Raw genomic sequence first — 20,417 nt, forward strand, 5'->3', positions numbered from 1 at the left:
GAATATCTATTTTTGATGAAATAGCAACAGCATAATTTTTAATGACAAGAGTATTAAACAGTATAACTACAAGATTCAGGCACGACGCAGAGCATCTAGGTAAGCTGTAGCTCAGTTTTATTTTTCTCTTGCCTCAAAGTCTTGTCGTGACAGCCTCACTGAAAAGCCTGCGGCAAACCAGGACCGGGACCTCTCAAGCCACAGGGCAGGACTTCAGAAGCTTCCCCTCTGGGATTCACATCACGCCTGCTTACTTTGATAGGATGTGCATATTTATCTGTTGCAACTTATGTTTCCAGTGAGGCCATTCCATGGGCCCTCAGGCTGGCTCAGGGAGCCAGCTTACTTACAGGAGAAGAAGAAGGAGCTGTTGGCGTAGCAGCTGGCCAAGAGTAATGCTTGGGGGGGCTTTAGGGCTTGGCACCGGCTTCCTCAGCAACATACCCTCATGCGGTTCTTGATCATTCTGACTGTATCAGCACTTCTCTAACAAGAGCATGACTTAGGCGTAGTACAGTCAAAATGCATTCGTCTTCTGGGTTCTGCTCTCCATACAGAAATCCAGCTCAGGACTCCTTTCCACGCTTAGCAGAGCCAAAGGATCTTATTTCAAGATGACTCAGCTCTTCACAAGTCAGATGAAACCCACTACACCACCCTCCCTTACACTTCAGTGGAATAACTGGTTTGGTCAGCAGAAACTATTTAACTCTTTCTTAACAGAATAAGCAGATGCTTTTTACTGGTTTTGAAAGAAACTACACGTGATACAAGTGACGTGCGGAATTAGACTCTATAACTCGAAAGTTATAAAGTAGGTATGTTTATTGCGCGCAGATGCACGGGGGATCGCTCCTCCACAAGCGTGCATGCCCGAAGTGACGAACCATCCCACATTTATACAATGAAACAAATGAATATTCAATTAACGCCTATACATATTCGTTACCTAAACCCCGCTTCGTATGTTAATTAGCTTATCAGTCCGTTTCCTGGAATGTGGTGGTCTTGCAGGTTTGTAGGTGATTCATGTTCTTGTGACCATCCGATCTTCTCCAGCAAGGAAAGGTGATTCATGTCCTTGTGACCATCTGATCTTCTCCAGCAAGGAGACAGCACTCCCTCCCTCTAGATAGCATTTGAATGTCTCTCATCTTCTCTCATTCTCTTTTAAATAGCCCCTTTGTTAGAGAAAGAAGGGCAGGCGTCTCCCCGTCTCCCCTTTGTTAGAGGAAGAAGGGCAGGCGTCTCCTCAAAACTGTAGTTGTCTCCTCAGAGCTGTGTGCCTATGTGACCAGACACCGCACCCATGACCAGTCACCATACCCACATTCCTTGAGCAGACATATACAATCACAATCGATGTCCATTGTCCCCATTTCACACTATTTCTCCATATCACAAGGTTCTGAAGTGCCATAACATTTAGACATGCAAGAAATCATTATCGTTCAGACTGTCCTGCCCTCTGCAGCGCAATTATATTTCAAAGTTGAAAATTGCAAAGTTAGTTGGGGGGGGAGGGTTGTTTGTTGTTTTTTTTTCCCTGAGGTCTAAATGTTATTTTTCTTCTGTTAGAGGGTAAGATTTTGTCTACTGTCATGATGGTTAAAATCACTGCCAGGTCTTTGACCTGACTGGATGAGGAAAAGAATTTGGGATTTAATCTCTTGCAGCACATATTTGGCATTTAGGAAGTGAGATTCCAAGCAAACACCACACTGTGGTGTGCTGCGAGAGTCTCCCTCAACCTGAAATTGCTGAAGGTGCCTCTGTCAGCTTCCAGTTTCTGTGATACTGAAAGTGCCGGGCTTTAAATATTCAAATTTCTCTCACTGTATTATCTGAAAACCCATCACTGAGACTGTGTGAACAGCACGTGTGTTAAGTGGATTATGCAAATAATGCGATATGATTACTGCTTAGTGCCTCCCCAAGCTCTTACTGTTTCAGAATTATATACATAAGGACATGTTCCTAGTTCTTTTTACCTCAAGATTAGACAAAAAGTATTTATCACATGCTTGGTTTAGATGGGATGTTAAGTCAAATTCAGAGTCTTACTTTTAATTGGAGAGTCACAAAGAGTCTGCCTTCAGTTAAAAAGTCCCCTTCCTGATTTTCTGATTTATATGCTTTCTTCAAGTTCTGCTGTGTGAATTTCACCAGGTTTTGTATTTAAATAACCTGATGTTTCCTGGGAGAGGAATCATTTATCAGAACATTTTTTTTCAATGCTAACGTTACGATGCTGTCTGGTCTGTTTATGTATCTTCCTTCAGCTGGAAGAATGCACACCAGCGTCACCATATGCGTCATTAGTATCTCGCAGGATTTACGATTCTCCTCGTTTCCCAAGGTGCTGAATGCAAAGCCCTCCAAACAAAGCACAGCAACACCGTTTCATAGTTTGGGACGCACACAAAGTCACCTTAGCCAGTGCATTTTTAGTGCAAGGCACTGTAAGTTTAGGAAGAGTCCCAGGGCTGCAAACCTGACCAAGGATCTTGCCCAAAACGAGCACAAATGCCACGTTTTGTTTTCAAGTGAGCCATGGCAGAGGCATGTTGAGCCCTGGGAACACAACAAGGTCGCCCTGGCCAGGGGGAAGGATCCACCACCTATTGACAAGCCTGCTTGCGTTCAAATAGGTCACGAAGCACCATCCCATGGAGTTTCTATTTTCACCTAATCCAGATCCACATGGATCTTTAAGAGGTTTACAACAGTTTCATAGCTCCCAGTTTGTGGTTCACTTCTTGCTGGAGGTGAGCCAGGGAACGCGGGAGCACCAGAGAGCAAGGGTGGACGGTGCGATGGGCGCGGGGGAATCAGCTGATGATTTTGCTGCAACAGAAAACAGCCAGTGGTACAGGAAATTTATGGACCACTGTCCCTCCGGGCAAATTAGTCTCTACGAGTTTAAGACGATACTGGGTTTACAGGGTATGAACCCTCAGGCAAACACGTATATTGAGCGGGTGTTTCACACCTTTGATAAGAATCAGGTAAGAAATTTTCTTCTATTTTCATCCTGAAATGTATCTGTTAGCATGGACAGTAGAGGACTTTGGCCTAGTGATATCACATAAGAACCAGTAGGTAACTGGGAACTGTTTTTTTTCCCCTCATTAATTTCCAGCAGCTTTACCTAAACTGAGAAAAACAGATTTACTGGGTCACTTACAATATCATTGAGGTTGTTCGAGAGAAGGGCTCTTCAAAAACCTACTAAACACGTTTGATTCTTTGTAGGTGGGGCTGGATAAGAGCCTTAAACCCCTTATATTCCTGCCTTTCACTACTGGAAGATTGTGTGAATATTTTTATCCTCGCTCTCTTTTTTAGAAATTATTTTCCCCACCATTTCCAAAGCAAAGTCTGTTCAAATCTATTGAGCTGCATTTTTTTTATAGTTACAATGAATATATTTTTTTTCTTTATTTTATTAATACAATTTTTATTCTTGTTTGGAAAGTTTGTAAAAGAGTAATATAGCTGTTTCACTTCCCTACCCACCTCTTAAAGAAAGCAACTTTTAAAGCTGAGCAGTAAAAGGAAGGTAGACTTGATTTATTGTATAGATCAGAAATCTGAAGACTGTTACTTCCAAAAGACAAATGGAAAGAATCAAGAAATGCAGCAGAAAAAGTACAGTCAAAACCCAGGAAGAGCCAGGAATAAGGTAAATTAGATATCAGCTTTCCAGAAGAGGGAAGAAGTAAGTGAAATATAAAAATGAAAAATAAAAAAAATCCACCCAAATTTCAGCACAAGTATAAAGGGTTGGAAAAAAAATGTTCAAAGAGTGGAAGGAGGAAATAGCGTTTCATCCCTTCTTGGTGCACTAATTGAAACCCTGGCAGAACTGAAATGCAAGCTGCGCAGGGACAAGCGTTGAAAAGGCAGCTAACACCTTAGCGAGAGATTCCTTCTCCATCCGAAATGGGGCCGATACTTGGACAAAACCAACATGCGGGAATAAGCGCGGTCACTTGCTCAGCCGCAGGAAGAGGGAGAAGAGGCTGGCCATGGTCCCTGCCAGATCCAGCCCCTCGCGGTGGCCCTCCACAGGGGCTGCCTCTCTGCTGGCCCAGAGAAGCACCTGGACAGGGATCACCAGGTGTAAATATTGCCGTGCAATTCAGCAACCGCAACACACCCCTGCCTGGCCCGCCAGAGCCCTAGGAGATGCACATTGCTCAGTGTCTGCTGGCTTTGGGAAAGACTTCAGGCGCCAAGAAGGAGAACATCTCCAACCAAAATAGCAGTACCTAATTAGAGAAGACAGCCTCCCCTTTTAATTAAATGTTTACTGCTGCCTCTCTCTATTGGCTTGGCTTTCCCCTCTCCAAAATGCTTTACTCAGTGTATTTTACTGCTGGAGTGGCGGGGAGGGGAAGGGAAGGATGCTTTCATATCCAAAGTTCTTCCAAATAGCTGCGCTGCGTAGGCAGATAAAAAGAGGAAGCTAGGATTTAGAGTTGTTTAACGATCTATATGTAACATTATTAACTGGAAAAATCCAATTTGTTTAAGCTGAAATCCTTCATGAAAACAGCTTGTGGCATCAAAATGTCATTGGCGTGGGGGTTCATTCAGAGATACTATCCTTAACACAAAACCTCTGGGGACTTTTGTAACAATTTATTAACTTAAATTATTTCAATAAATCTAAACCCCCTTCCTCCCCAGACTACCAGCACGCAAAAGTTTAGGGATTTCTTTCCTTTTTATTTCTCCCCGTTGGAGCCAGGGTTATTTCAATGGCCACTCAGATTTTCCCTGGGTGAGAGGACTCCTTCACTTTGTTTCTAATAAGACCACTTAAAAAGAACACTTTAACAGTCCTTACGCTGCCTCTCCATCCTTACGCAGAGGTTGTTAGCCCCACTGCACTTCCCCGATGCCCACAAAGCAAGGAGCAGCCCCAGCGCTTGCCAACCCTGAGCGCAGCAGAATCAGTGAGTTGTGCAATAGCTACAAAAAGGAAGGATTCCTGACTTCTCCTCCTGACAGGGGCTACATCTCTTTGGCAATAGAGACCTCGATGAAAATAACACCTTCACGAGCGGGGCCTCATTGTGTTAAGTATTTAACCCAAAACAGAAACCATAAAGTATCTCAGAGCGCTTCCCACAATCATTAAAATGAAAACAACCACGCTACAAATGGCTCTGTGGGAAGGATAAGGCTTATTTCATTATGCACGGTCTGCTGGTTATTCACAGATACCGGTGCGCTGTAGCATGTGTGGCTAACAACACCCACAAAATCGCGTCTGTAAATGGTTGGTTTAATGACCAAAAAAAGAAAAAAATTTAAAAAAAAAGCCTAGGCTAGACTGTGCACTACTGCGATAAGCGCAATTGCTTATCTTGTCACCAGGGCACGTATCACTCTGCTACACTCATAATCTCCATGTCAGGAATAATGAAGCAGTAGTACAAAAAGGAATGAACAAGACATAATGGGCTTCTATAGATGGATTTTGAAATGGTCACTGCCCTTCTGTTTTGGTTTTAAATCCACAGGCAAACCCAAGGAGTTCATTGTTTGCAGAAATACAGCAGCAGGCATGCAAGGAATGTGACAGTGAACTAACACAGTTGTGCCAGTGCTTGATCAGTGTTTTCAATGACAGAATAATTAAGCAATCGTGTGCATATTCCCACACATTTTGCTGCCTATGCATGGTTAAAATGCCATGGAAAGTAGCGATAACCTCTCTTTTCCTCATCCCCATGACTGATTTAGCAAGAATTTGGTAAATCCTCTCCTCTCAGGCAAAGATTAGAGGTCGTTCCTACTAGAAACTTGCCTTATCGGGGCAAAAGCCTTCTGGTTAATGAAGGAGAGGGAAACAATCCTTAAAAGCAGGCTATATTCTGATAAAGATACAGGAGAAGGAAAGGCTAGTTTGGTCCTCCTCCTTGTGACATGCATAGGAAAGCAGCACTGAGCAGATGAACACTCTTCAAATATTTAGAAAAATGTAGGGTGGACCATAGGGAGAAGATGGTGATGCTTCGGACCTTGAAAAAAAATACAAAAAAACTAAGGACCTCATGAGGTAAATTTTCTGACCAGGATAGGCTGTTGCAGCTCTGCCTAGAGGTTAAGTTCCTCTTTCTACAATTTCGTAATTTGTCCAGATGACTCTCTCTCATTTCGGCAGCCTCGGTAGTCCCTCTGCAAATACCTCACCCAGCTCTGCCTGGGCTGGAAAGGATGTGGGAATGCCCCAGTGGTGCTTTCTCTGGTCCTGCCCCACAGCTCAGCACCGGCAGGATCCGGCATCTGACAGCAGCGGAACACAGGGAAGAAAGGGGATGGAAGAAGAGAACAATGGGGCAATGTCCAGAAGCATGAGCTGAGTAACCCAGGAGGGAAAAATGGCATTTTTCAGAGCAAACAGCAGGTAGAAATTACCAAGGAAGGAAAAAGGGAGTGGGGCTGGAGTGAGCCAGAGTGGATTCAAAAATCAAGAGGAAAAGGCAAAAAAGTTAGCTAGCAAAGATGACACCAATTTAGATAAAAATCTGCAGATGCGCTTTTTATGCAAATACATTTACAAGTTGGCATTTGCCACTTCAGGCACCAGCAGTTGTCCTTTTCTTGTCTTAAGCGTTCAGCTGAATCTATCAGAGTGGAAAGATGCCCGTGACCTCCTTGTTTCACAACACAGGGATTTAGTATCCGCTGCCTACAGCCACGTTACTGCTGCTCTCACAGTGCCCACGGGAAAGGGGATATCATGTTTATTATTTTACTTTTCTGTCATTTTTCATATCAAGGTAATTCCCGATCACCCTGCTGTGAAGTCGGTTTGGTTTTGTTTTGGTTTGTTTGGGGGGGGGGGGGGGGGGGGTTGTTGGGTTTGTTTTTTTTTAAAAGGAGCAATCTCTATTTTTTAACTCTGTCAAAAGACTACCTTTTTTCACTTGTAAAGAAATCTAAATTACATCATCTCCTAAAACTGATGAGATTTTATAGCATCTGGGTTTTTTTTCTCCTGTTTCCCTACGGAGACAGTTTTGCTTTACCTGCAGTGTGCATTCTCTATGTGCCCTATGTTCTTGCATTTTAGCAACAGTTTGTCCTTGAACCAGTAATCGTCATTGTTACGGGACTGTCATGTCCAGAGCAAATACACAGTCCCACTGTTGCCCGTTTGTAGCTTTTTCTTAATCCCCAGAATATTGTACAGGCTCCAGAAAACTTCTTGCTTAATGTAGATCTCAATAGATGCTGTAATTTTATCTTCATCTTTTAGCATCAGTTTGCTACAACTTGGAATTGCATCACTGGGATTCCTATAGATAAACTAGGTTCTATACCCATTGTGTCAGTGCTCTTTGAAATGGCTTTGCTAGATTAATTCCTTCAGCTCCACATTGTTATGCATTTTTCTATTCTTATTTATAAAATTAGAATTTCTCCATTGCCATCGGCTTCTGGAACAGGCGATCTCTACAGAATTTCTACTGCCTTAGCACACGCTTTGTGAGTTTATTAAGCATGTCAAACTATGCAACGGTAAATATTAGCCTTTTTCTGCCCCACGAAACCTACCTTGCTTTATCTGTCAGGTGTAATATCAGCTATTATATATTGTTCCAGTCCCCTACTAGGGGTGAGGGATGCTATGAGACTCAACTATAAATCAGATCACTTATTCCCCAGGCATTTTTGCTGTCATTTACAGGTATCTTGCTTATTGCTATTAAACTAATGGGATCCTGAAAACAGGGAATAATATAAAACCATTCCAAGTTTAATTTATCATTCTTTTGTAAGTTTTTTACCAGAATGTACAAAATCTGACTAAAATCTGACTTCTAAGGCCTCATCTTGAAGTCACTGCAGCAGTGTCCCTCATGTGACTCCGTCACCATGGGTACATTTCCCAAAAACGTGCTGTCTGGAAGCAAGTAGCTTGCATAGAGGAAGTGTGTGGGTTTTCGGGGGGAGAAAATGGGAGGGAGAGCAAAGGGATCAGTAGATGTGAGCAATTCCCAAGCTCCCTATGCCTAAGCGGGATCCTGTGAACAGTGTTTGCAGAAGGTCATGTGAAGAGATGCGAGAGCTGTCATTGTTCAAGTGGAAGAGATAAAAGCTTTAAAATGCAGTATTTGTCTGAGTTCTGGTCATGAGCAAGAATCTGAACCTGAGAGATATAAATGTGAATAGAAAAAAGAGAGGTTTTCTGCGTAATAACATGCACGCCAAAGAATCATTGCCAGGTGATGGCCCTGCCCCAGAGATGCCCTGTTATTACAGCAAATTTATAAGAGAAAGCCCATCTGGGGAGCTTTCTGCATGAATTCCTAGAAACTCCTGGGTCTGCGAGGGCTGGATCCACAGCCCTTGTTCACAATGTTTATGCACATTAAATGAGTGTTTGATATCTTTGATCTGAACCAGGTAAACCTTCTTTTCTTTATTTGTTTTATCTCATACTATTGTTTTCTTTGTGAGTTGCAGCCTCTTCTTTGCCTGCTTCTGTGAACAGGGTTGTCGTTACGGTGCACGAGGGGTGACGAAGTGGGACTGGGCTTTGAGGGCTTTGAGTAGAGCTCTTGTTAGTACTTTCCAGGGGCACTTGAAAACATCAAGAAACAATTCTGAAAATGAGATGTCATTTGCAGTTCGGTGGTTATTCTTCCATCAAAGGAAGTACTTATCCTGTACTTGTATACATGCATATGAAAATATTGGTGTGCTCAAATACAACGTTAGTACTTTTTACCAAAATGCTAGAAGAGGGGAAAATATGGTCTGCACTTAACCAATGATGAAATGCAGCAGAGAGAAACAGATGAGCAGTACTGTATTGAACCTGCGGCAGAGGGGAAAAGGTAACCCAGGTGAGGAGTGCACACACAGTGCCTGAGTTACAAGACCAAACAGACTACCCAATGAAAAGGTCAAGCACCTTCTCCAGCCTGTATTTCTAATTTACCCTCCCTGGCGCTGCAATAACTGCTTGTGATGGCAATCAGCTCTGCATAATGTAGCTGGCTCCCAGACAGACAATATATATTTTCCTTAGGTGTAGAGACCAAGCCAAAGCCATGGCCATCTGGTACTTGTGCATTGCACCTTTCAGGAGGTGTAGAAGACCTTAGACCTTGTGGTTGTGGAGGTAATGGGCAATAGGCATCAGGGGATCTAACAGCTGGCAGGCAAGTGCGGGCTGTTTTCCAGGTCTGCCTTGGGCACTGCCTCGTGCTGTAAGGTCCTGGAGCTGGCCACCCTGAGCCCTCCACTCACAGCAACGCTGGAGTGTACCAGGGCACTGCTTGTCAGCACAGAACTGTGCAACCTTCAGATCTGTGAGACCGTCAGCCTTCGGATTAACGCGAAAGTGAGGAGAGTGGAACAAAAGTAGCTTTCAGAAGGAGCATCTGCTCACCTTCCGTTGCTGTGGCGGTGGCTAAACACACTTAAAAGAAAATGGGAACCCTCTACTAACCGTTGCTTCTCTATCTGGTGTTTCAGAGTTGCGTCACCCTGCTCTGCAGGCTGTCACCGCTGTCACGTATGAAGTGGTCAAGCTGCCAGATAGCAAAGCAACTTTTCCCTTAAGAAGCAGTGTGCAGATACTGGGGGGGACTTAAAGCATGTGTTGTAAACACAGAGGGACAGTATGTATAGTGTGGAGGACAGAGAGGCAGGAGGAGCTGCACCAGGATGGTCAGCTGGAGAACATGCTTTCCTTTCAGCATGGCTTTCAGGATCACCATCCTGAAAGATCTCAGCTGCTTCATCTGTGTGACTGAACTCCCACTTTCAACAGGAACCTCCTTGCTGCATCTTTCTGAACTTCACCTTATCATTGTCTACATCCTCATCTTCCTCAGGTGAACAAAGATCAATCAAGGCTAAAGGATGGTAAAACAGGGTAATGACCAGGAATCCAGTCTTGCAGAAAAAAGGCTTCATCGCCCATAGTATTGCGAACCATCACACCTTTCCGGAACACATCCTTGGGGGGACAGCAGGGTATGGCTCTAAAGTCAATACAAGAGGAAGCCTTTCTCCCTCCTGTCTCCTCCCCCGTCTGTTTTATAATACCCAAGGCCCCAGAGAGCAGACCAACGAGGGGTGCGCTGCTTGGTTACAGCAAACTGGGCAGCTTGGAACAGCAGTCCCTGCACAACAGAAGGCCACGTGCATCCAGCACCAGCACCCCACCACCTGCCAAATGGGGCTGGGCCACTCAAGTAGAGAAAATCTACACATTTTCCAGACTTCACAGCTAAGGACTTCTCCAGATGCATGGCCATTGACAGAGATTGTGATCCTTGAATGCCTCTTGGAGGGTCATAGCATAGCAGCTCTTCCAGTCCTTATAGATATCCTTTTCTGCCATTTGTTTCATACCTAGGTTTGCTGAAAATTTCAGCTCTCTGTGGAATGTGGAGTTGAGCTGTGACTACAGCAAGGACATCCCAACCTGTAGATTAGCTTCCAAGCTGAAAGAAAAACGAGGCAAAAACAACTCAGAAAAACAAAGTAGAGGAACGGGTATTAACCAACGCAGCAGCTGGCAATCAAGCTAGACGGCAGCAAAGCTCAGAAAGCCATGCTGCTCACCAGCTCTGAGCACTTCCAAAGGATGTCAGGTATTGAGAGGATCAGCCTTGCTGGGGAAGGATGTCAGGCAAACGGAACTAAATCCGGCATATTTGAGACCAGCAGAGATGTATATTCAGAACAGAAACGGAAAGGTACAATTTAACATGTAAGATTTGTATCCTGAGCCCACGACAACTTCTCACAGAGTTTTAAAGATTTGTTGTATTTTAATCTCTATTCAGTATAACGATTGCATTTCTGCCACCATGCAGCCTCTGTTTCTTTCCTTAACGTTGTTAGCAGCACTCTGTTTTCCTAAGTTTAATTATGGGGTTTTTTCTTTATTACCAAGACTAACGAACACTATTTTTAAGATATACTTTTAGAAATAACAAGCATCAATCAAACACCTTTAAAGTACAGGGCTATGGCGCTTTTTATGTGGTTGCGGTGGGCATACAGTGGCAACAGACCAGCCCCTCAGGGCAGGAGAAAGGAAGGTTGTATGGTATTGATGAGGCAAAACAATAGGATTTCCTTATTCCACACGCTCACTTTTTGTCTTATACCCTTACTGGGGTTTTTGGCAGTAATGTAGGCTTTGGTCATGGAAAGCACTTTTAGTTAAGTACAGCTGTGTGAGGAGCGGTCAGTGGCTGGCTGGCTGGGAGTATCAAACTGTGGGCTCTGAAATGGCAGCTGCCACTGTACAAATAAGGGGTCATTATCCTTCCATGACATTATGTAGAACATCTAAGCACTGTGCAGCATTAAACATGTGATTTCATCTCCACGCCACAGAATTTAATGGATGCAAGCACTTGCATGCATAGCACAGGAATAATTTGGCCATTTGTGTTGTTCCTTGCGTTCAGTTTCCTTCAGTACTATAGCATCTTCTCAGGTTTGTAGATCAACATTTTATTTCCTTTGCTACTATATTCTTGTCTGGTTGTTGTTTTCTAATAATGGGGCCATTATCCCAGTGAGTGGTGAAGTATACAAAATGTCCTGACAGAAATTATTTCCTTTCTCTCAATAGTACCCTTTATATAGAAGTGCTGTTTAGCTAGACAGCTAGCAAACGTGAACATTCTCCCATGCTTCCCCCAGCTGACTTATATAGAAATATGACCTGTTTCTTTAACTTGTCTAACTCTTTGTGGCCAGAAAATACTATGATTTAATACTGGGGCTTTTACAGCTTAAAATTGTCATGACTTCTATTGCTAAAGCTTATACAGAAAAGCATGTAGTTTGGGGACTGGTTTAACAGTTGATCTAAATCTGAAGAAACTCATTCTGGAAAACTTAAGTCATTTAATAAGATCTTCTACTCTCAGCATAAAATATATTATTCTTATGTAGACTTCTGTTTTCTCACAAATAGGAATCTGCTCAGAAAGCTGTGCTAAAGTGTTAGGCCTGAGATTAATCTGCAATTCTGATTATAGCAGCCTAATGCTCCTTGAGTTAAGTTGGGGTCATCCATGCTTGGAGGTATTCTATCATCAAATAAGATGATAAAACACTCTTAAAACGTGTGTAGACTTTCTCCTCTGTTTCATGCATGCCCAGGTTGAAACCTCTAGGAGGTAAAGTGTGGAATATTAATCTCGTAAAATGCCAGGGGGTCTTGGGGCAAGGGTGTAATTACAGTTGTGAAATTGTATTTCATCTCCTTGTTGCCTTGCTGCTTCCAGCTGAAGACTGTTACAGACACCCTTCCACTTAGGATTATAGACATCTTCTTCTCCCTAGTATTTCCACGTTAAAGAAAACAACTTGCCACTAAACTGGAAACAGTAAAAAGGGAATTAAGGCAGTGTGGTAGGGTTTTTTGACAATTTGCGATAGACTGAAAGCCTAGTCAAATCTTGTTTCATTCAAGTCATCCATACAAATACCAACAGGAATTCAGTTGCAAGCCAAACCTTATAATTCCCTGGATTTCTTTAGGTTGGAGATAATAGAATAGTTCAGGCCCCACTCATGGAAATGGTCAGTAGATGTATGAGGGGGGCAGGGGGCACATCTTCACAGCATAATTCAATGTCATGGAGCGAATGAGGTTACCTCTGGTCTTGGCAGCAGGCAGATCATGTGAGCTCGGAGCATTGCACTAGCTTACTGTGCCAAAGAGGCGATGCTGCTGTGGCTGTATGGCTGCGTGGACCCAGCTCCTGTGCATGTCTCTGCGCAGCAGAGCACCGTAGTGCACAGGATGCACGCCTCCGGCTCAGCAGTCTGCGCCTGCTCCAAGCGTAAACGCTGTTCCCAGTCACTGCCCGCTTCTACTGGGGATTAGTGACACAGGCTATGTCCTAAAAGCTTTCTTCTCAGGAACATACCGAATCACAGAATCCCAGACCGGTTGAGGTTCAAGGGACCTCTGGAGACCACCCAGTCCAACCCCTGCTAGAGCAGGGTCTCCCAGAGCAGGTTGCACAGGATCACATCCAGGTGGGTTGAATGTCTCCAGAGAAGGAGACCCCACAGCCTCCCTGGGCAGCCTGTCCCAGGGCTCCGTCACCCTCAAGGTAAAGAAGTTCTTCCTCATATTCGGAAGGAACCCCCTGTGCTGCAGTGTGTGCCCATCGCCCCGTGTCCTGTCCCTGGGCACCGCAGACAGGAGCCCGGCCCCGTCCTCTTGGCACCCGCCCTTAAGGTGTCTGTAGACACTGGTAAGGTCCCCTCTCAGCCTTCTCCTCTCCAGGCCGAGCAGCCCCAGCTCCCTCAGCCTGTCCCCGTCAGGGAGATGCTCCAGCCCCTCATCATCTTCACAGCCTCTGCCCACCCTTCTCCAGCAGTTCCCTGTCTCCCTTGAACTGGGGAGCCCAGCACTGGGCCCAGCACTCATGCTAACCATCTCTGGTGTGTCTCTTGTCCAGACCACCAGCTATTTCATAATTAAATGACCTTATGCCAAGTATGCAGATGTCTTTAATTCTTCCATGTTTCTCAAAAACGAGAGTTCTATGTCAAGACTTTTCATCCCTTCCTTGACTGCTGTGGGATGGTTTGCTAATAACTAAATAAACAAACCAACCAACCAACCAATTTGCTAGTGGAGTTTGAAAGCTGTTCCTCATCACTCTTAGCTCCAGTGAAAAATAAAGATGCTGAATGTTCAGAACTGTAATTGCCGAGCTAAGTTTCCTTGAGATTATCACAAGGAGTGCAGGAGGTAGCGTTTAGGCAGACGTTTTACTCATGACTCACACATTAATATCACAAGCATTATTTATACAATGGCACTGGCAGTATAATAAGTGGTGGGTTTATCTTTTGCCACAGCTTTCCAAAGAAAATCTTAAAAAAGAATGTTGTGATTATTAAAATACAAGTGCAACAGAGTTCATTTCTTGAAAGTTTCTCTTTATTAGGTCATTTTAGGGAAAAATTATCTCGGTCTTCTTCACCCTTAAGCTGTTTGTAATACAAAAATGAAAAAGCTGCAACCACATACAAGCAAGCTGAATTCCTCCTGCTTTTTTTATTCCTTCTGCATCTCAGTCCATGCATAACGGTCATGCAGTCCTAGTTCGTGCAGCCTACTGATGAATTTTAGAAACAGTTATGTTTACTAAAATACTTCAGTAGTTGCCAAGTATACTGATGTATATTTAAGTTTTTTGTGATAATATGTATCCTATTTCAGAGAGATTATATCCTTCAAAATTAGGTTAGTCTGATGTTAAAGGAGAGAGCATATCTAGATAAATAATGTCTGGTGTATCCATAATATACTGGAATAGTTAGTTTCGCTTAAACAGAACTAAGGAAACATTCCACAGTCGGCACTGCTACTATTTAACACTTATTCTAAAAAATCTTTCTTTATATTGGAAACCCAGACCATCGTCATCCACTTCCACTGGCTTGCAGATAGGTTTTGCCACCACTAAAAATAAAAATTTCACACTGTATGAACTGATTGATTTGCAGAGCCATTTACCACGTGAAGCAATGCACCAAAAGCGGGATGCTGCTATTCTCATTCTCTTATTGCTCATTTTGGCATTAATTGAAACTAGCTCCAGGAATAAGGGTCTGTTGCTTTGTAAGAAAATTGGATTTTAAAAGGTAGGATATACTGTTCTGAAGAATGAAGAAGATTAACAGGTATGTGGCATTGAAGGAAAATTATGCAAGGTCAAGGATTTTCTGTTAACATTTCATAAAGCACTGGCTAGTCCTCAACACAGAACAGCATTTTCTGCTACATTTCTTAGGCAGAGATAAATTTGGTAGATGCGGAAGAATGGACACTCCACAGCAAAGACTTGAAGAAGTCTGTAGATAAAGAGCTACCAGCTGATGTAAATCTTCACGTTTCTAGTTTGTGTTTTTTCATTTAAAATTTAAAGTAGTTCTGTAATAAACTAGGGATCCTCTGACATCATTGCGCCGCTCAGAACTATAAAAAGATTTTAAAAGGAATCCATTTTTAAATTTAAAGAAGTTAAAACAGGCTGTTTAACATAGAACAGCAAATAAGAAATGCAAAAATGTGTTACTGAATAGAACCTTGTTGTGTGATGAAATGACTTTGTAGCAATGTGAACTATATCTCAAGCCACATTTTTTTTTTCTCCTGAAGAGTAAGTTTCACTTCACTCCTCACATTTTGCACTGTGCTGACAAGTGTTAGGAGGCAGACCACTGCTCCTTTTTTCCTTATCCTAGCTCCTTCCCCACTGTCCTGCTGGGTCTTTATAGTTCCAATTTTCAGGCAGACTCTTCATCACCTGTGTCCTGGCTATAAATAGATGCTATCCTCTCTGGCTGTAGGGACACGAATGGGATTAGCCAAGTCTATCCTCTCAGGTAATGTAGTAGAAGGAATGCAAATCGTCTGGCCATGAAATTCTCTGTGAAAGCAGTGATTGCACCTCATATTCCAAGGAAAGCATGCAGATGCTCACAGAAAGATGTACTATTTTTCAGCGATATTTTGATGATTAATGGAACTCACTCTTCATTTGTCTTTCAGTTGTTTCCTCCCTCCAGTTTTTCCCCCTTCTTAAGAACTGGGAGAGACAGAGGATTATTATTGTCATCAATATGAGGCAAATAGTTGCCAGAGATTCTACTGGAGACATTATTTTATTAAAGACAAGCATGGTCCAGCTAGGCAACGGTTACCTCGCACTGCGTGATGATAGCTGCCTTCCATGTTCTTGTGGAGGCTCTTAAAAGATGAAATAAAATGACTGCTAGTGAGCAACACTTCAAACACTACCTGGAACCTAAATATTAAGGGGTTTCACGTCTTGTGGCATTAATTATAATGGCTCAAGGTATCTTTGCTAACTCCGTTTTGTTGGAAAACTTGATCTTCAGTTGGGCTTCCTTTCTCAGGTTGCCTTGTTCCAATGTGTCGTCAGGAGCAGGAATCGCTGCTGTGGTGGGAATTGCCAGGCTGCCCAAGGAGCTGCCTAGACTGTGCATCCTTACACGTTTGCAGGCGTTACCAATGCTGACGCAACAGAATCGGGTGCAATAGTTAATAGTTATCCAAAGCAGGGTGACAGAGGATGATAATTACAGAAATATTTCCCCAAACTCTCCTAACCAATTTTCCTCTTTTGTATCCTGAATATTCCAATAGTTGTGCAAATGCAAGTTCAGCTGCACACACAACGTTAGGGATGTCTTCAGGCTGAAATGGCTCTCTGGGCAGGTACACTTTTCTTAGCTTACTCTAACCAGTCAGCTTAACCAAGGCAGTAAACTCAGAAAAACTGATTTTCTTTTCACGATAGTCATAGCTATTACATTGTAGAGCCTGTGTGTCAAAAAATTAATCAGCTTCTAAACGAGGGCTAGAAGAAAAGGAGAATCAAGGTATCTCTTAGCCAGAAAGAATTCTCTCAGACCTACAGCTCTTACTTCCTGAAATATTTGGGCTTTTTGGAGCTGACACGTACATGTACATATCTGCTTCCCATTAGTTTTGGACACAATCCAACAAAAGCGACAAGAACAAGAAAGCTTAAACATTTGTTTCTCCTTAATCTGGAGTAATGTTGCATAAAACTATCTCAAATGTAAACTAGTCTGATTACTGTAAATCAGGAGGAGGTTAAATAATGCCTTGCTGGGTTCAAAGCAGTGTAGTTACATCATGCTTAAGTGATTTTGAAAGGTACTGTACCCTTATAAAAAATTCCATGGAATAGAAACTATGTTCTATTAATATTTTACCTGGTTCCATTAAATACTACTCTGTTTATTTATAGACTTTCTTAAAGAATGTCTTTGTTCTACTTTTTACCTGCTTCCAGAATTTTTTAGATTGATTCCAAAAGGGAATCTATTAACTTGTCAGGAACTCCCACAATTATTGGTGTAATTTCACAATCTTAATTTTGTTTTCCAGTGGTTCAGCACAGGACTTACTGCTGTAATATTACTAACATGCTGCAATAATGTGTCATTGCCAGCTAAAAGTCTAAATTAACATTATCAGTAAAATCATCACTTGCTTAACATCAGCACCATCAAATCCTTGAATAAGGGATTTGATGGCACGAGTTATGATCTAGAAGTTTTACACCAGAGATAATTCCCCAGCAGTGGCACAGTACCATCAAGTGCAGAAGGCCGAATCTGTAATGGGATATTACAATGAGTTCTGTCTCAGATTTCTACCACAGCATTGCACAGGTCAGTGGCTGATGTATTTTTTGTGTTTCATAAAAGTTAATCTGGGTGTCCGAGGAATTTTCTCTTTATAAACAAAACTTCAAAACATTCATGTAGGCAAGTGCTATTAAGCAGTAACCCCGCTGAATTTCCCTCGCATTGCAGTCTGGATGCTCGGCGGGGTCGGGTGAAGCTATGCGGTGGGGCGGTGGGACAGTGCACACTGCAGGCTGCCCCCACCTCACTGCAGAGCCCCTGCCGCCCCCGCTGGGAGAGCCCAGCCCGGTCCTGCAGCAAGCTGCGGTGCCAGGGTGCAGAAGAGACCTAAAGAAAATGAATCACTGCATTGGATACAGAGAAACCAGCAGGGAAAAGTCCCAACGATAAAAGTTAAGCACTTAGACGTTTGATCAAGTGATTCTTTGGCTTAACATTTTTTTTCATTTTTTCCATGTTTTTTTTTTTAATTTAACACTGATGAAGTTTGTAGCACATACATTTTTACTGAATGTCCTGCAGAAGCAAATGTAGCAAAACTCAACGTGTGTCAGTACAGAAAGGGAGGAATACAAAAAAATGATGAAGTTTAATTTTATTTCAAAACAATCTTCATTGTCTGCACAGTCTCCCTTTGAGTTGTGCTGCCTGAGCCCCTACACTCCCTGGCTGTTTTTAAAACAAAAGAAAGGGTTTAGGCTTGTTTCCTCTGCAGTTACTCAGAGACCGAGATTGCACATCAAACTGAAGCAACTACACTTTCCTAACGACATCTGTAGGGTTCTTTGAAAATTTCATTTAAGTGTAAACAAATTAGCATGTACTCTGCAGCTTTCACTGAGCTTAAAAAGCACTTGGAGCGTATTACCACCACCACCAGCTAACGCTGTAATTTCGTCACATTATGTGAATAGCCAAGATTAACTCTGTACAATTAATCATAATTACTTTTAAATACTACTTGTTATATTATGATAAAGGGGAAAGTAATTTTAATGAGAAGCAGTTCAAGAATCTGCCTCACTTACTTAAAGAAATTTTAACTAGTTTTTTAAAGTTCAACTATCTTTTTTTTCTATGTATTTCCTTATTAATTATAAGTGCAGCAGTTAGAAGCTACTCCAGGTTCGTATTTTCTTCTTTTTTTCCCTTTATCATGTAATTGTTGCTTTGAAACATCTAGAAATATGCAATCATGATTCACACATTTGTTGCTAACAATAATGTTGGTGAACCACGCTTTGGAAATAATAATTGCAGAAAAAATACAGCAGAAATTGGATGATCTGGTTTAGCTAGCTTGGCCGCAAGCTCATGTTGTGACAATAAATTGGTAATCGCTTTCTGGTGACAAAACATGATCTACCAAGTCCCATTTCTTACAGAAATAAAAAATGCCTACGAGGTAAAGACGGTAGAGAGTATTAACTTTTCCCTTCCCTGAGGTCCTTGATCTGATAATACCGAGTTGCTTACGGAATGATGCTATATGTGTTTAACTTTTAGGAGCCCTCTTGCATAGATCCCTTGAGACATTAATTTCTAAAAATATTATCTAGGAGCACCCGAGACAATCTGCCAAATAGAGCATCTTTGCCACTAGAAGACATATAGGTCTTCAAATTGCTTTTCCTGGAGGCTTGTCCTGCTACATTCTTGGGCTTTCAAACAAGAAAAATATGCTTGAATTGTCAGCAAGAAATTTGCTGGAAAATGTGTTATGTGGTCATGGCTGCTTTAGTTTCCTCTCTCTTGCCTACTACTTTATGTTGGGAAAGACGCTCTGAAAAGCACAGGCAAAGGCTCAAAATGAGGGGTGCGGAAAGCTGCCCCCCGATCCGGGCGATGGTGGCAGAGGGCTGGGTCCCTGCGCACATGCTCCCCCTCGGCACAGCCCCCGGCACCGCTGCAGGCTGCGCACAGGACCCCGCCGCTGCCCTGGGGACACCCCCGCCCGCCTGCTTCCCCCGTAATCCCGAAAGAAAACCACAAGTGACGGCACAGAGTTGAGGGGTAGTTGTCCATTTTAAAAAATAAAAATTGGGTTTCATCTTAACATTTTGGCTAAGGTTTTACCAGCGTGGCCTATGAGTCTGAGAGCCAGGACACACAGCTGGCTCTGCATTTCCAGCTCCTCTAAGGCAAAGGTTCTGGTATTTTCCAAATCCCCAAATCTCACAGGTCCTCCTCATGTGGGCAACGCAGAACCTTGTCTAACGGTCTGGTCAGTACAGCCTGGTCTCTTTATATCACGGTGGGTGTGCAGCTCTCACAAAACCACTTAACGATCTGCAGCTCCTAATTCCCTGCTCGTTCTTACCAAATCGCTTTTGCTGGCCAAGAGGCCCCCCCAGCCACGGCAAATGCCGGCTCTGCTTCCTTAGGGAAGCGGTGACTCTGGCCGTAGCCTGCAGGGATGTCAAAGGAGCAGAGTCACCCCGGTAGCTCCATATTTCAGTAATGCGTATGCAACCTGAGGGACACCTGAGAGCCTTCAGAAGCAGAAAAGAAAGCAAGGGAATGTGGGAAGATGAAACGGAGTGAAATGAATCCTCCTTCAGGCCACTGAGGGCAGAGAAAGCAGCACTATATTTGAAAGGGGATCTAGAGAGAAAGAGGGAAGCACGTCGGATTAGCTATAAATGTCACGGTCACTCTGAGCTGTTGTAATCTGCTGTTTGACTTGTGATTCCTCCCCCTGCCTCCTGAGGTTTAAGTAGTAGTATTTTGGGAGACAGCAGGTGGGGAGGGAAGGTGGTTTAATGTCCTAAGCCCTAGGTTCGAAATACCTCGACCATCTCTATTTGCACCCTTGTTAATCCCGGTAAAGCCTGCTGAGCTATTCTCCTGGTGGCAGGTTGAGTTGAGAGGTTTTTTTCAGGAGCAGATTTTGGACACAAGACACTGCTTATTGTCTATAGACTCTTGGTGGAGCCTTCAGTGCCCCAGGGCGATGAGCTCCCTCATCGTAGGGTTTTGCAGGGACAGAGGTTGTCCCTCCCCACCAGCATGGCCGTGCTGGGAGCTGGGTGGCTGTCCCAGTAGCATGGCACCAGCACTACTGGGAAATCACTGCCAGGGAAGAGCTGGGCAGCCAAAACGCCAAGTTCAAATCCTTCTGGCCGCATCTGAATTACCGTGCTGTTTAAGATCAGCTGTGCTGACAAGTCAATTATTTTTAAGCT

The 20,417-nt window shown here is 43.2% G+C and overlaps 1 protein-coding gene across 2 annotated transcripts in view; it reads left to right on the forward strand.

Annotated features, from left to right (window-relative positions):
• The window catches only part of GUCA1C (guanylate cyclase activator 1C), a 51,035-nt gene that overhangs the window by 18,801 nt on the left and 11,817 nt on the right, over window positions 1–20,417 (forward strand). Inside the window, exon 1 of one of the 2 annotated variants that reach the window (XM_080376186.1) lies at window positions 1,407–3,008. The exons of the other annotated variant lie outside the window; for it this stretch is intronic. Within the exon in view, the coding sequence (XP_080232312.1) occupies window positions 2,670–3,008 (339 nt within the window). The 5' untranslated portion in view covers window positions 1,407–2,669. Of the gene's footprint in view, window positions 1–1,406; window positions 3,009–20,417 lie in introns of those variants that run through there. 2 annotated transcript variants of the gene reach the window in all.

The sequence above is a fragment of the Falco punctatus genome (assembly GCF_963210335.1).
Source record: "Falco punctatus genome assembly, chromosome: 2".
In the NCBI taxonomy this organism is placed as follows: Eukaryota; Metazoa; Chordata; class Aves; order Falconiformes; family Falconidae; genus Falco; species Falco punctatus.